At 47.8% G+C, this 12,560-nt stretch overlaps 3 protein-coding genes across 3 annotated transcripts; 1 reads left to right on the forward strand and 2 right to left on the reverse strand.

Annotated features, from left to right (window-relative positions):
- Positions 1 to 11: 11 nt before the first annotated feature.
- ATNIH1004_011077 (cytochrome c oxidase assembly protein COX14) lies at positions 12 to 902 on the reverse strand (the record flags this gene model as incomplete). The annotated part of the gene is made up of 2 exons (XM_033575643.1): positions 12 to 502; positions 599 to 902. 2 exons carry the CDS (start codon positions 900 to 902, stop codon positions 12 to 14), a joined length of 795 nt encoding a protein of 264 aa, XP_033421498.1.
- Positions 903 to 4,670: 3,768 nt separating this feature from the next.
- Positions 4,671 to 5,620, forward strand: ATNIH1004_011078 (uncharacterized protein; the record flags this gene model as incomplete). Its single annotated transcript, XM_033575644.1, has 3 exons — positions 4,671 to 5,119; positions 5,265 to 5,307; positions 5,366 to 5,620. 3 exons carry the CDS (start codon positions 4,671 to 4,673, stop codon positions 5,618 to 5,620), a joined length of 747 nt encoding a protein of 248 aa, XP_033421499.1.
- Positions 5,621 to 6,314: 694 nt separating this feature from the next.
- Positions 6,315 to 7,958, reverse strand: ATNIH1004_011079 (putative hexokinase; the record flags this gene model as incomplete). The annotated part of the gene is made up of 1 exon (XM_033575645.1): positions 6,315 to 7,958. The coding sequence occupies one exon, from the start codon at positions 7,956 to 7,958 to the stop codon at positions 6,315 to 6,317; it is 1,644 nt and encodes a 547-aa protein (XP_033421500.1).
- Positions 7,959 to 12,560: the final 4,602 nt, after the last annotated feature.

Here is a 12,560-nt window from a genome sequence, read left to right on the forward strand (position 1 = left end):
CCCTGTTGACACTATCTCCCCGTGAACCAACCCTTCCAGCTTCGTGTTGTCTGCTTAGCGGCATTTTCCGCATTCTCAGCGAGGGTATCTAGCTGTCCTGGCGCCGAGGATGGATTCGACTTTGCATCTTCCAATGCCTTTGCGTTGAGAGCTTCTAAAACTCCAGGCTTCTTGCTGTCCGGCTCACCGTCGGACTTCGAGGTAGTTTCGGAGGGGGATTCTTCCGACTTCAATCCGCGAAAGATGAGTTGGCCAAAGAGGAGTTGCTTCATCTTGTTCCATGGACGTTGTGCCTTCTCCTCTTCCTTCTTCTGCTTCATAATTTCTCCGATTTGTTCGTTCTTCAAGAGTTCCAATTGTTCCGCCGTTGCCGATCCACTGACATATGCCATCTTCGCGTCCTGTAGCGTTTGAAGTTCCTTCTCTAACCACAAAGCCCTCTGTCGACGATTGTATAATGTTAGGGAGACCATAGAGTAAACAGTAAGCGCTCCGCAGACCCCTAGTGACGAGTCGTATCAGTCATCATGTATGAATCTCTCTCTCTCGCTTTTGCTCTCAGAGGCAAGTAACGTGATGGGAAGTGAGAACAACATACCCGATGCGGCAATTAGTGAGTAAACCATGGCCTTGTGCGCTTTGTTGGCGAATCGTCGTCCAACATCGACCATGCGATCCACACGAGAGGTTGACTGGGCCAAACGAGCCGCCCGGACCTGTGCTCGCAGTCTCTCGACCTTTTCCTTCGGAGTTTCCGATCTCCTCGCCGGTCCCTGTGATTGGGAGCTCGTCGCCGAGTTGGACATAAAGCCCGGTAATTTATACGGGGTTGTACGGGATTTGGAGCTGGCATACGGCCCAGTGGCCGTGAACCTCGTTGCATCCGCGGCGGACCGGGACATGGTGGTTGTGGTGGTAAGGATGACGATAAGGATGGTGATGCTAATGACGATACCCAGGAGGAGTCTTGGGAAATTTTCAAAGTCGAAAGAAGAAGCCGTCGCCAAGACCCACCGCAGCCAATCGGAGCCCGCACATATACTACACATCATGCCATGATTTCTATAGTTACACTCTCTCGTTATTCTCTTTCCCACATTCTTCTTTACAGCATATCTGTTACTGCTTCAACTGTCTATAGTAATATTGGCTAAACTTCTTGTGTCTGAAGTCACCACCACGGCCTTGGTAATGGGGCTGATTAGGTATTCTCTGCGGGTCTCACTGCCGCCTTGTCAACACGGATAATGCGGCCATCAAAACTGTAGGAAGTGAGAATAGAGCCGCGTGGATACATATGGTAAGTGTCTAAAGGTCTTACTCCTGGTTATTCAGAGATTTCGTAGTTGCTTCTGCCTCTTTTGCCACGGCGAAGCTGACGTATCCAAAGCGGCGGCTACGATTCTTATCCCTGTCTTTTACAACGATCTGTAGAGCTGATCAAGACCAAGACACCGTGAAATAGAGTTGATGCAAATGAACTGGGAAAACAAATCGCGTCTTCAACTGTCCTTTGCGAACGCTTTACGCATGTTACACCAGTGGTGTGCCAAGCAAGGCCGCTAGTCCAGATATCTGTCAGCACGAACAAGCTTCGTTCGCTAAAGAAGCTGGGCTCGTCCAAACCATGTGAACGAAACTGACCCGGTAAGTAGCTTTGCTCCACCGGACGGACGAATGTCAGGGATGGCATAGTGCTTAGGTTGGCTATGATTCTCTTTTAGAGGGGGATGAACCGGCTCCTGCTCCAGGATGCTAGTAACTTGTTGGTCAACATAGTTCTGGCGGTAATTCAGCCGCAAGTCCCTGAGGATGTGACGGGCCTAGTCTTTTCTATGCTTGATACTGATTACATGGAAGCAATATGGACACTCGAACGGCCTTCTATCTACTGAATCCTTTAGGGGACTGGGAATCTGGACTGAGCTGTCGGCCGCTATCAAGCTTGGTGCGTAGCACGTTTGGGAGAGACATGAGGTGGCTGTTTCAAGGAGGTTAACCTGGACCTCGCCGTTTCCCGAGACTAATTCAGTAGCCAGTGTTTCGAAAAGCTGTACGCAGTCTGATTCTATTTGGTCCAACAGGGTCTTTTCAAGCTTTGCCCGATGCCGTTCGCGATATTTCAGAATGGCTTCTGTCTTGCCACGCCTGCGCCTAGCCAGCGAATCAACTCCTTGCCGGCATCTGGATACCTGTGCGAAACATGTTACTGAGCCCACGGTTCGAAAAACAATTCGTCTTTCATTTATTCTTCATAAGGCAATCATGGCCGGCCGGACTGCGGATAGCCATGGATATCTGGAACTGAAGGTGGATAGTGCCAGTCAAGCTCTGGTAGAGCTGTTGTATCTGTGACCTTATTTTCTTCAGCTTTCGTCACCATCTCTGTTGGTGCCGCTATTTTCTGCGCTTTGATCCTCCACTATGGCCTCTATCAGGTTCTGCAGAACATGTAGCAAGCGATTTAACAGCCTGAATGTTTTGTTCTTAAGATGCGAGGTATAGCGAAAGCGATAGTCTAAAGACGATTGGCCGACCCAATGTGCGCCGATATTCCCGGACCAGACCCGGAGGCGTCCCAGCTATCCAGCCAGCTCATCCAGCAAACGACGACGGGAGACTTCGCATTCATACACAGCAAGCGCGCCAGACTTTGCTACTTGTGTAAGGTCTTTCAGGCCCTCTTTGAGCACTCCTGATATACTGTCCATTGCGGGTAGGACATAGGTTTGTGCAAAAGAAGCTGTCTGCAAAGGACTGAAGGATCACTAATACCTCTACTAGTAAAAAAAGGCACGAGGCTGAAGCTGACTGCGGGGGCATTGATTGCTCGCCTGATTATATCTCATTGGAACTGAGCCTTTGCTCTTTCCAAGTCCTTGGTAGTTCTTGTGAGCCTCCACAAAATTCTCCACAATATCCGGGATAGAAGCGGCCGGTCTAGTTTTCGCAGTCCTGCCCTTAGTGGTCAATCAACTGGATAATTATGTGCGAGGAATGGAAACAATCAAAGGCTTGAGGCGATATCAATGGGAGCTAGAGGGATATTCCAGCGCCTTAAGCGCCCAGTGCGCGATTCTGCTCAATACCCTGGAAATATTCTTTCAGGTTGTCGCCGACGATCATGGTAAGTGATCATAGCTGATCCGTGATTCCAAGGAGCCGGCCGAAGTGGAAAGATGCGGACTTTCGGCAGAGGCTAACCCAGAAACTGGGCCACGACTATAACTCCTTCGTTGAGACGGTGACTAATCTCTGTCGTCTACTGGAAGAACTCTCTGATAAGCTGAAACGCGAAGCGCCTCGTTATTAAAAGGTGAGTGATACTAAGCAATATCAAAAGAGTCTGAGGTCGAACAACTGACGAAAACTCGTCGGATCTGGGCAAGCTGCCTCTATTATGTCACTGGGTACTATCAAATCCCGCAAGTTATTCCTAAAGGCGGTTTACGAGGAATTCTTCATAAAATAGACCATGCAAATCGGATTCTGAGGGTACTCAACGACCAGTCACTTCAAGTGGAGCCGGCTAGAAGAGGGTCAGCGAAGTGGAAAAGAGGTCTTAGGTCCCATCGAGACAGCCGACGGCATGCTAAGGCTCTTTTCAACATTCTCGTACAAGGTCAAGATTTGAAATGCCCTTGTGGAGACAAGCATACCGTTTGTCTTCAACTTAGCACGACTGACATCCACTATTCAAGCAAACCGGAACATCTGGGGGAAAAGATGCGGTTTCTAGTTCTGTTCATCAGCGACTGACTCCCAGCCTTCCCGATCTCAAAGGAATGGCACGAGGTTGAATTACGGCCGAAACCAGTCGAAGAATCTGTCTCTGCCCACCATAAGGCTCAACATCAAATTCAGATGGGGAACGCAAGGTTCAATTCGCGACAATTACTCCCAGAACTACTTGCGAAGTAGATGTACATAATGTAAAGAAGGACTTAGTCACTATTACAGATTTATGCTCCGCTCTGACTGGCGCTAATGGGGCACAATTTCGGTCAAGATCAGGATGCGTGCTACGGCATACGTCTCTTGGGTCAGATAAAACAGAGTACTCATTTGAAATCCCTACAGGACATTCTTGCTTGGCCTCTTTCCGCACCAACTACTGCAAATGCGACGTCATATAAACTGAGCCGAGACCGGTTGTAATTGGCAGGTAGTTGCATGTTAAAGATAGTAACTTAAAAAGGCTTCAGGATTTCACGGTCAAACTAATCACCCACTTTTATGATTGGTCTTCCTCAACAGAAATTAGAGAGATATACAGGCTAGATCTCGTTGCACCTCATAGTCTATGTGTAACTGTATTACTTATATTTTACTATTTTAAAAGTACATCACCGCCTTAGAAATTCTGCCTTCCCTTACTAATATTTCTTCCTACCGCCTATAGTCTATAGAAATTAAGTAGTATTTAATATATATTGAAGTTATTGAGAAGGTAATTTATTTTATATTTAATTATATAAACTAAATTGTCTAGAATATCGTAGAAATGGTTATTTCTGACATTCAAGGATAAAGCAATATTGGCTGGCAGAAATAATTTCTGCGAGCGGCGTCAACAGTCACCCTCAGGCCCGCACATGTAATAACTACCGAGTACTACCTCTCTACTGACTCGATCTACTCCGTATCAATGATTCGATTCTATCACCATTATGTCTCACCAGCATTACAATCCCACGGACTTGGCCTCTGTTCTTCAAACTCTCTCCGCATTGTCCAATCCAATTCCCTCTCAACCAGATCTCCCCGACGATGACCCGTACGAACCATCCGACTCGCTCTCTATATCATCATCATCGCCTACCATACCGCAACGGCCACCGGAGCCTTTCCCCAATCGCTCAACTCTGCACCACAAGGCTCGTGCAAATGCGGACTCATCGACGGTGACCGTCGTCGATACCTCGTCCGTCAGCACGTGGCCCGCTGCACTGCGACATGTCATGCGCCTCGTGTCACAGAGTGAAGACGTCCAGCGCCGGGTTCGCTGGCTGATCCAACGACAGCATGACCATGAGAAACAATGGTGGCGGGGAAGGGAGGCATTGGTGAAGAAGCAGAAGGCTCGTGTCGAGAAGAAAAAGGAGATGGATGAGGTTTTGTAAGTGTTTGGTATCCTACCTATTCCTATTCCCCTAACCTTGGGGCGGATGGATAGGTTGGGGCTCGCGTCATTTAAATACGTATTCCTAAGGATTCTTCTTGATCCAGCTTCTCTCACTCCCTCTGACTTATGTTTTCCCCAGACGCTCAGTGGGAGCGCCCGTCGACTCTACCAAACAAATCTCGGTATGTGTTGACTGCACGGAATCCGACTTGCTCCAGCTAACTACCAGTTTTCAACCAGACCGTCGAAGAAGATGAAGCCGAGTTGAAAAGGTACGATGCCAAAGTATACACTGCATCGAAGCAGATGGCAGAGGCAATGGCGGCCGAACTGCGGGGTTTGCAAATCCCTTTCTTTAGCATCAAGCCGGCACTGGTCACCGACTCTTCGAACTCCGATCCCAGCCCCCCATCAAGCGAGACTCTCTCGCCAGATGAGCTCTCCGCTCTTCAGCGTCGCATGTTAGAATTGCTGCAGGATCTTTGTAAGGAGTAGAACTTCTGGGGAGCTCCGTGCACATACTCATCAAGGTAGTACTTTGGCTGTCCTTAAAAGGGAATGTTAGAGCTACAAGACTACGATGAGAGACGATGCAAATACCCGGAGCAATTTCGCACGTTGACTCCCTTAGCCTCTGCCATGTGGAGCCAACCTAATGCATCCAGAACCATCTATGAAAATTCACATACTACTCTTGTAGTTGGACAGCCGCTCCATGCACTTGATGCGAGTATTATTATGTACACCGAGTATTTCTATCCCGGGCCCCTTACCAGACCGTCTATCCATTCGCCTTAAGAATCACGTGTTGCTCATGAATTAGAACAACCGGTCTCTTGAGAACAAAATGCACCCCTCACACAGATGCTAACCAGCGTACAAAGAAATATCAAGGCTGGTGCGAAAACCAAAAATCCCCAACTTGACGGAAAACGCAACGCAATGGTAACAGGGAAAGGGCAAAAAAAAAAAAAAAAAAAAAATTCGGTAAGGGGAGGGTAATAACGGAAGAAAGCGGAGGCCAGCCACAATAAAAAACACCGTTTCAAATGCAACCGAATTTAACGCCTTGATCGGAACTATCAGTAAAAGCCATGAGAGCAGCCCTAGAAGTTGAAGAACTCATCGACTGCGAGGTTATACGTATCGAGAAAGGGGTTGAGCAACCCATTTTTCAATCCCCTTAATCTCATTCAGGTTTCGTATCGGCGACGGCGACGGCAACCGCAGCTCCCAGAATCGCACATTCTGGTGCGAGTTCAAGGCTGACGGAAGGGTTTGAAGCCTCGTTCAGTGATCCTTGGGATGCGTTGGTCTCCTGTATTAGCTGGTAGATGTATGTCTGGCAACGATCCCTAAATCCGGGATATTTGTTTATGACGCTGCCATCGCACGCAATGGATAAACTTTGACGGTGGCCCTCGGTCTCGACAACAGTGACGTCCTGAGTCTCCTTGATGGAGGATGTCGTTGAATTGGTGGTGTCGGAGAACTCGGCCTCGTTGCGCAAACACCACATGCTGTGGATTGCCGTTGCCAGATATCCCGCTGCTCGTTTCGAAACAGTTTGGCAGACTCGCCGTAGAAAACGCAGGTCGTCTATGGATGGGGAGGTGCTGAAAGAATGTTCCTTTTGAAGAAGGGTGGCCGAAGATGTCAACGAGGGTGTTATATCAGCCTCGAGAGCAGCAACAATGCTTGTGTCGAACGAATAGGCATCACGCATAGAGTGGGGTAGTTCGCCTCCAAACAAGTTAGCAGTTTCCACCGCTTCCACGATGATGAGCCGGACTATCTCCCCAAGATAGCGTCCAGTAATCATATATTCCAGAGGCTGGTAGTCTGGTCGAAGGTGTGTACGGTTAAGGACGTCATCCCATCGCGACATAGGAAGAATTCCGCCACCAAACATACTCATTTCACTGTTAACAATGACATATTTCGCATAGTCAAACCAACCAAGCGGCCTAGTACCGAACTTTGCCAAGCCTATTTGGTGTACAGGGAAATGGATAGCCACGTTGGTTCCAGTTCCCAGGATAAGGGACATGCGCGTTCTGGGGTTGACGTAGGCCCGGGAAAGGAGCGCAGCGGAACTGTCATTGACAATAGCATCCACCTGTACATTAAGGCTCCGCTTTCGACAGGATTGTACAATGAGGTCTCCCAGTTCCTGCCCTAATGTGCCATTGGAGCACAGGAATCCTTTGCCCATGTGAATCACCAATCCACTGCTGTTCGAGGTCTGCTCAATCGGAAATGACCACGACAAGCCCATAGACAGTGGAACCAACCCCCTTCCGTAATTAGCACTGACTTCGCTTAACATAGTATCGATCTTCTCTGCCATCCAGTCGAAGAACAGCGTTCCCTCCAACAATTTTACGTCGTTATCTATGGGCGACGTGGTGACCTTGACAATGTGCATATCACCTTTCCCACGCAGCTCAATCAAAGCTACCCGGAAAGTGGACCCTCCCACATCAAGAGCCAGATATGTCCCCTTCTCTGTCCCCGACGGCAGCGCATGGTTGTAAGACGGTAGCATGGACACCGGGCTGGACTGTAGACAAGACCTGAATTGCTCCCGGATCTTCTCCGACATTGTGACCATGTTCTGTATGGACAACGGCGCCGTGAATAGCTGGTCGACTTCGTCTGCGAGCTCATTGAGAGTGCGAGGTCGCCAATACGCTCTGTGGAATGGTTTCTGGCATTTACGAGAGGAGCCACGGAACAACGAGGGGAAGAGGAGCATGGCCTCTAGTGCCGCAACGATGTTTGAAAAGAGCTCTTGCATCCTGTGCAAGACTTTGAAAAGAGGAGCCGACATTGTCTAGTGATAGGTGGATAAACGCGGGGAGGGCAAGGAATCCACCAGTCTCACAAGGGACAGTGAAGGCGGATTTGTTTAGAGTGAATGATGGCGAGAAGAAATGTGCGGGGTTTGGATATAAGAATAAGAACAAACTTGATGAGAGTTCATGAGGGTACGCATCTGCAGAAACAGGAGACCATGGGTAAGGATTAGGCTAAATTAATAGTGAGACAATGTTGATCGCGGCACGGAAGGATAGAGATCCCAGACCAGAAAGAAGTATGGGAAAGATGACGAGAAGAGCAAAGAAGCCTCTATTCCAACGATGGAGCCAAGTGGTAGTAGTAGTAGTAGTAGTAGTAGTAGTAGTAGTAGTAGTAGTATGTATGAGACTTAAGGTAGCACCGGCAGAAAAATCACTAATCCTTGCTCAGCTTGCAGTGGGGACTGGTTTGGGGGAGGGACCAAATGGGAGAGAGGGAAGAGGGGAAAGGTTTCTTAAAAAAAAAAAAAAAAAATTTTTTTTTTTTTCTTTTAATTAAGAGTAGTGGTGCCAAAAAGCAAGAAATGGGGGTGACTAACAGGCTAACTGATTGATAGACAAGAACCTATTTAGGTTGGTAGTGTCTCTCTCAGCTCTCCCCCCCTCTCTCCACTGGTGACAAGGGCAGGCGGATAAGAGAGTAAGCCCGAACGTTGTCGTTGCACGAAAGCTGAAGCCGTTGTTTCGGTCTCCTGTCCTTTAACCTGAGGTGATGGTGGTAGGTTGGTAGGAATAGTGGTAGCAATCCACCTCCGTAGGCAGGTAGCAGTATTAGGAGTGGTGGTGGTGGTAGTGTAAGTGGTAGCGGTAGTAATGGTAGCAACCAGTGTAAGAGTAGTAGCGGTCGTTGGTTGTAGCGGTAGTAGTGTCGGAGAGTGATGGGGCAACAGACACTGAAAGCATGGGTCAACGCGTGTCCATTCCTCCACGTCTTCCCAGAATGAAAACGGAAAGCATAGAAAGACCTAAGAAAGGGGCTCTACAGGAGAATGAATCGATTCCGAGGAACAAAAAACATCGATGGGCTGGAGGAAAGAGAGTCATGAATCAGGGACAGATGGAATGTTCGAGGACGTAACATAAGCTCGGTATTCTTAACTCATGTAGCAACAATCATCGGCCGGAACCTTACCTACCAGGCTAGATTAGGTTCTCCGGGGCTGTGTCAGGTATGGTACTTACCCCAGATGGTCTTGTCACTGTACCCCGTGGCCAATAAGAAGATTGGAACCTCGAGAAGTGGGGAGGAGTGATTGTTACCTTGCTGCATGAGGGACAGTCAACCTCAAACAAAAGCCCCAGAGTTGCCAACATACCTGAAAGATGGACGGAGTATTGACCGTACTTAGGTACTTAGTAGCCTTGGTAGTACTTAGTAGGATCTCGGGCACGAGTCACCATCATCCTCCCATCCGTTCAAAAGGCCAAGGGAGCTTACGTAGTGGTACCTGCGAGGTACTTAGGTATATCTATCAACTTCGGTTGTCACAACACACTGAGACATCGACCCATTGTGCCCAACTCTTCCGTAGAAACAAGAGGCACGAGAATCGATGGAATATGAGAAATGGAACAGTCTCATTCACATCACCATTATCATCACCCCGAAGGCTAGAAACTGTAGGTCCCGTGTCTCCTACCAAACCACCGACTAGCAGGGAACAGACTAAGTACTCCGTACTCCATAAGTCTCTCACTCTCACGTGGGCAAAAGGGGAAGCAAGCTACTTTATGTTAGATACTACAAGGGTGAGCTGCCTAGCTGACAGGGGCTACATGTTAGTGATCGCCAGAGTTACATCCAACGACCCCGGTAACTGTATGGTCAGGCAATGGTATGGGAATCAGGATACGGTACCAGTGGCGGGGCGGATGCCCTTCCTATCTGAAGTACAGAGTATGCAAAGGATCTAACCAAGTCAGTGTCAGTCTATCGAGCCTAAGGGATAGCCGCCCACTAGCGCCCTCCGGTCTGCATCTACGATTCTGTACGGAGTAGTTTAATCCATGTAACCGGAGGCTTACTATAACTATTTAATTCCAATGACGAATGTTAGGCGTTGGGAATAGATGGGGTGGAATTCCTGGTGGTGGCAATTTTCCCCCGAGCGGAATTTTCGTGCATCACTGGACCGGAAGATCAAGAAGGGCCAACCGACTAACTTGCTGTATTTATTTTCCGACCATTATTTATTTGTTTATTCATTAATTATTTATGGTTTTTATTTTCCCTTCCTCTGACACATCTCGCTTCCAGGTTGTGGTTGTTTTTTCTTCAAAAAACCCGTGTGGAGTGGGACATGACACTCATGGGTGCAACGGTGGTAGTCGATCTAATTAGAATGGCGGGAACTGTTACACTGGCTAGATCCAGCCGTCGTGTACCAACCGTCTTAGGGGTGCCAGCCTGTTGATCCGCTGCGATGACTTGCATTCTCTTCTCTATGTACTGGTGGTAGGTTTAAACTGATGGTGATTCCTAGTAATTACTGCATGGTTCTAAACTTACCATATCTCTATAGATACCTAGAGATCGATCGAACTGCCGGAGACCCGTCTAATGCACTAGCCCCCTACATTCCCAAGAGGTCTATCAATGTCAAGCCAGGTAGTCCGTACCAGGTACCTACATAGATAGCGTGGTCTTTAGCCACTCTAGACTTCTGGATGCGAGTCTACTTATACCAAGTACTCACCAAGTAAATACAATAGTACAGTCGTAGGTCCAGAATCGAAGGCGCATCACTGATACAGCGCTAAGCCCGGAGTACATCAGTCTAGATTTATATCGAGACACGAGGATTATTAGGGTTTCTTGATCTGTTTGCGAACTTAGGTAATTGGCATGGATATTCTCCAGCCACAAAGAAGAATCATTGTTTGTAGTAGGGACTTCGGAAGCGGAAGGAACTGGGGAATCGATCTACTACCCACCACAAAGGCTATTGTAGTTTGAGTTTATACGCTTTTTTATTTTTTATATTCATTTTATTATCATTATTACCTACCTGCCTGTATGTACAGCTGCCATTTAGTAGCATCCCATTTAAGCCGTCTCCCCGTGACAATGATCCGATGCCTGACGCCAGATTTCGTTTCATGAGGCAAACTCGGAAAGTCGATCGCATCATATCGAGATGTTTTACTTTACTACCATTGTGAGACATCTCTCTCTTTTTGGTCCATACAGACAGACAGATCTAGGATGGTTTTGGACTGTTGCATTGATCGACTTTAGTCCTCTTCAGCTTCCTTCAAGGCTTCGACAGCCCGTTGCAACCACATGGTTTGCAAGGTGCAACTGTAGTGAGACAACCGTCCTGGGCCGTCTTTGTCAACGAATTAGGCTTAAATTCTGTGGTCAACTCGGGGGATTGCTTCATCCTACCCAGCCCATAGCATGAATCTGTCCATATTACCTCGGTGCGTCTCTCTGCTCCTGGTTATGAACATGACACTGTTGTCAATCTCTTCGTACATCTTAGCATTCTGGGGAACATTGTTCGGTGGTTCATGGACATACCATCTTCTCTCAAGGGAGAGAGGAGCCCAATCTCCTCTACCTTGAACGTTTCCGCTGTCTTCGATCTCGTGCTCTCTCTCGGGTATAGATGATCTCCTCTGACTAATAAGTAGGTTGTACTCCATACGTTGTCCACCATGGCCATATCATAGGCCGAGGAAAGAAGTACTCAATCGGTCACGGGCAAAATATGGCATACTATACCCTAGGTATCCTTTCGCTAGGGGATATGCTAACCTCCTCGGCCTCGACGGGTGCACATGCAACACAATTTAACAGATATTCAATAACTATGGAGTATACCCGAGATAGCCCCCCCTATTATTGGGAACGATCAAGGTCTTCCGGGAACTAATGAGCGACGAATACGGACAATATATTTCTACACCCGCACCCTCTCTCTGAATCTGCCTTAAGATGGCCATCCGAAGTGACATTCACGGTAATAACAGAGGCCAATCCTGATCCACCATGGTGTGGAGATATCCACCTTTGGAAACAATAGCGTATATCCAGATGGGAATCACTGCTAGTCTACATGAGAAGCCAATCAGTCTCATAGGACCGGGAAATCGCCGATTCTTGGCAGTCGCAGGTCTTCCATAGATATTCAGAAAGCAAAAAAGCACTTAGCACTTTTCCTCTTTTGGGACAAGGTAGATGTGCTGGCCCAGTAGTGACTATATCATAGGCACTTATGTGACTTGGATGCCAATGTGGGATGACGCACCATAGCTTCTACACCAACTACACGAATGACCCCACAAATATTACTTTGAAATTCACCATTTGGGGCGCGGATCTCTCGTATTTATTGTAGTTGCTCCATAGACAGAGGTGCTGGGGTTACATGACTCGTTATGAGACTCAGTCATGTCTCCGAAATCATATTATAGCATATCAAGACATGGTGCCCCCTTGTTTAGCTTGGTCTTTTGACATGGTAAGAGAAGGCGGTTCGCAAAACAAAGAAAAGAAAGGACAAGGAGAAGAAGAAGAAGAAGAAGAAGAAGAAGAAGAAGAGAGTACCAGGTTGGCAGTGCGAATAGTT

This window comes from Aspergillus tanneri (genome assembly GCF_003426965.1).
Source record: "Aspergillus tanneri strain NIH1004 chromosome Unknown AapTan_8_pilon_pilon_pilon, whole genome shotgun sequence".
Classification (NCBI taxonomy): Eukaryota; Fungi; Ascomycota; class Eurotiomycetes; order Eurotiales; family Aspergillaceae; genus Aspergillus; species Aspergillus tanneri.